Below are 3,360 nucleotides of genomic sequence, written 5' to 3'. Positions count from 1 at the left end.
CTCACCGCCTCCTCGGCCATAACTAGACCTACAGCTAGCTCCTGATTGGTCCGCTGTAGTTGTGGTGTGGAATAACATAGCGCAGACCACGCTTCAATACTGGGCATAAATCAAAGTTATCTGCAACCTACTGCTGCAGGAGGAGAACCAGCTGAATTTAGATGCCAAATTATCTTGTAGTCAAATGTAAAAACATCATAAAGTATTGATTGATTAAAGGGGCCACGCTAATAGCTGAGTTATCATTTAAATGGTGCAAACTGTCCCTATCAGACGTAAGGATCCAGATTCCACTAGAAATGCTGTGAGAGGACACTTTGGAGAGAAAAGGCAGCGGATGAAGCTACAAGCGTCTAAACCTCAGAATGATTCTGAAGCAGAAACCTTAAACTATAATTCTTTAACAGAATGTTGGTAAACTGAATTTCCTGACATAAACAGTTTTTATACAAGCAAGAAATAATTTCTGTGTAGGACAACTGATTGGTGAAATATTAGCCATGAGAAGATCTGAGATCAGATCCATTTTTTTTCTGTATTAATGTCTATTTATTGTTCTCTTAGACTCCAACTCCACAAAGGCTTCATTCAAGCAAAGAAAGAAATGGCGCCGCCTCTACGGGACACATGCCATCTCAGGAGCAGACTCAGGGGTTCCTTTCAGAGACCGACTCCCCGGTTATTGAGTATGAAACAGCCGTGTAACGTCGACCTGATCTCCCACAGGAGGCTGTGACCCCCCCACCCACCCACTGAAACTCAAAGCACTTGGACTGAAACCTAAAACTGCTGGATTTGCATTTCTCATGTTGTTCCAGGATGAGAGGTGTTGTTCAGGTTTGCACTTTAGAGCTGCAGCAGCTCCTGACTGATTTCTGTGATTTGCAGGAAACTCAGCGAACTTTCTGCAGAACTTAATGTTCTGTTTCCGTTTCAGTCTGCTGCTTGAATGTTTGAATCATTGGTCTTTAGAAGTGNATGCATTAATCTAGGCGTTAGCTGCAACTCTCTGTTCCTTTCTGTGCGACTGCATAGCCAGTTAAATTTATTACTGCCACCTAAAGGGCTGGAGGGAGAAATTAGTTTCTTACTCTTGTTAAATTTACTGTGAATAAAAATGTAATGCCTCTGCGATTTGACAATTGCTTTTTTCAAAATTGTGATTATTTTGCAAATGGAATTAATTGCCCAGCCCTACTCCTAAGACAGGTAATGCTTTACAATCAAAGCTGTCAGTTTCAAATAAACAACCCACGGACAAAAGGTTAAATAAAGATAGACTGTGGCTGTGTCCGAACTTCCGCCCTAAATCCCTCCATCACTATATAGTGGACTTTATAGTTAAAACCTCTTAACATCCCCCTCATTTGGAAGTAATCCTCGCCTATTTTGCATACACAAATGGAAAAGCAAATAACTTAGGAACTGTAAGCCCAGATTACATGTATGATTGAAAGCTAACACCTTCTAGCTTCTGAATTATAAATGAAAATTGGATGAAAAGCAGCCCAGGCTGCATCAGTTCAAAGATGAATCAGTTTTTTTTTTTATTATCAAAAATATATTTTTTGAACAGCAGTAATAAAGACATGCTTGAGAATAGGCATGTCTCATTGTATTATATTTGTTCTACATCATGTCAACCACAAATTCAGAACATTTCAGACCTCTAGCTACAACAGTTCCAGAGCTGTAGGGTTTTAAACTTCTAATCTCTTTAATTGTGCCAATGCATAATGTTTTTACTTATTTATTTGACCCATAGAGTAACATTAAAGCATATTGATGGCCACAAAACATTTATAAAGCAAGTATTTTCCACTTTTTTCAGAATGAATGTATATAACAAAATGTAACATTTATAAACCTAAAATAACACAAAAATCTATTTAAAAAAAAGAAGTGAAACTGCTGCTTTAATAAGCTCCAGTGCTTTTTCTGAGCTGTATTTTGTTTTTTGTTTTTTTTCCCTTCTAGTCAATGAGTCGATGCAATCAGCTGGTTTTCCTTAGATAGAAAACTTTGAATCAATCTGACTGGATGATCTGGTTGAATTGTAAAGTGACCTGAGGTGACATGATGTGAATTGGCGCTATAGAAATAAACTGAATTGNTTCTGACTTTTTTTCTCAGAATTCTGACTTTTTTTCTCAGAATTCTGACTTTTTTTCTCAGAATTCTGACTTTTTTTCTCAGAATTCTGACTTTTTTTCTCAGAATTCTGACTGAATTCTGACATTAAAAAAAGTCAGAGTTCTGAGAAAAAAAGTCAGAATTCTGAGTTCCTCTTCCGTAGTTTGTCTCTAAGATTTCGTAGTATTATATACATTACATGTCCCTACTCTTTTGAAGCTATGAAAAACTGACCACGGTGCTGATATTTCTTTTTCTCCAGGGTGCAGTGGCTGGTCTTGGTGCAGGTCTGGGCTTCGCTTTCTGGGTCGGCATCGGAAGCATCGTCACTCACAGCTCTGGAGCAAAACGCCTGCCGCCCAGCTGTCACGTCAACGCAACAACCGCCATTCAGACAGCTCTCACCAACGTAACAAGGTGGGTCTCCCGCCGTTAGCTGTGCTCGTTAATTCGTCCTGATCTCACCTCACAGCTAAATCGTATGTCTTTGTTGATCAGCCGACCCACAGGCCTGCAGAGGTTTTACTCTTTGTCCTACATGTGGTACAGCGCGTTCAACTGCCTAACCGTCATTCTTATCGGGCTGATCATCAGCTTCCTCACTGGTAAAGAACACCAGCACCAACATTTATGTATGCTTAATTAATGCACAGCGCTTTCCTTACACTCACCTTTTTGTATTGTTTTTTTAAAGGCCCAATGAAAGAAGAGGAGGCAACACCTGGAACTCTCTATCCCTTATTAGGAAAACTGCTTTGTTTTCTGCCTGAACATCTGAAAAAGAAGCTCTGCTGTGTGACTCCTCTGATACAGTCTGTAAGTAAAGTAAACGGCCACACTTTGGTTTCAAAACAAAGCACAAAAATACATTTATTAGAGAAAAAGCTCAGTAGTTCCTTGGTGCTTCAGCAGGATGTTGGTGTTCAAGTTAAAAGCTGGTTGCAGCTAATTAAAATGGTTTATTTGATCTCCAGCTTCTTGCTGCTAGTTTGCTTTTTTTATGATATTTCTTAAAAACAACTCCCTATATGGAAAGAGATGAGAATGATCAGTGTTACTAAAGTGACGCTTATATGTTACTTCCAAGCACTAACAGGTCAAACTACATTTTTGTAAAATTATTACTGCTCCTACGAAGGGCTGAATGATTCAAAATTGCAATTATTTTCAACCAATATTGCAATTTTTATGGTGATTTTCCTTTGCACTAAGCACAAGCATGTCGTA

General features: G+C 38.9%; 1 protein-coding gene across 1 annotated transcript in view; it reads left to right on the top strand.

The window, feature by feature from the left end:
• Positions 1 to 3,360, top strand: part of LOC107102226 (adhesion G-protein coupled receptor F3-like) — a 62,429-nt gene that overhangs the window by 16,227 nt on the left and 42,842 nt on the right. The window contains exons 8-10 of the mRNA XM_015401438.1: positions 2,396 to 2,550; positions 2,632 to 2,738; positions 2,828 to 2,989. Of these exons, the coding sequence (XP_015256924.1) occupies positions 2,396 to 2,550; positions 2,632 to 2,738; positions 2,828 to 2,989 (424 nt within the window). The remainder of the gene's footprint in view (positions 1 to 2,395; positions 2,551 to 2,631; positions 2,739 to 2,827; positions 2,990 to 3,360) is intronic.

This window comes from Cyprinodon variegatus, unplaced genomic scaffold (genome assembly GCF_000732505.1).
Source record: "Cyprinodon variegatus isolate N-32 unplaced genomic scaffold, C_variegatus-1.0 Scaffold1219, whole genome shotgun sequence".
Classification (NCBI taxonomy): Eukaryota; Metazoa; Chordata; class Actinopteri; order Cyprinodontiformes; family Cyprinodontidae; genus Cyprinodon; species Cyprinodon variegatus.
The sequence above is the reverse complement of the archived record's forward strand: the minus strand, read 5'-3'. Positions and strand labels throughout refer to the sequence as shown.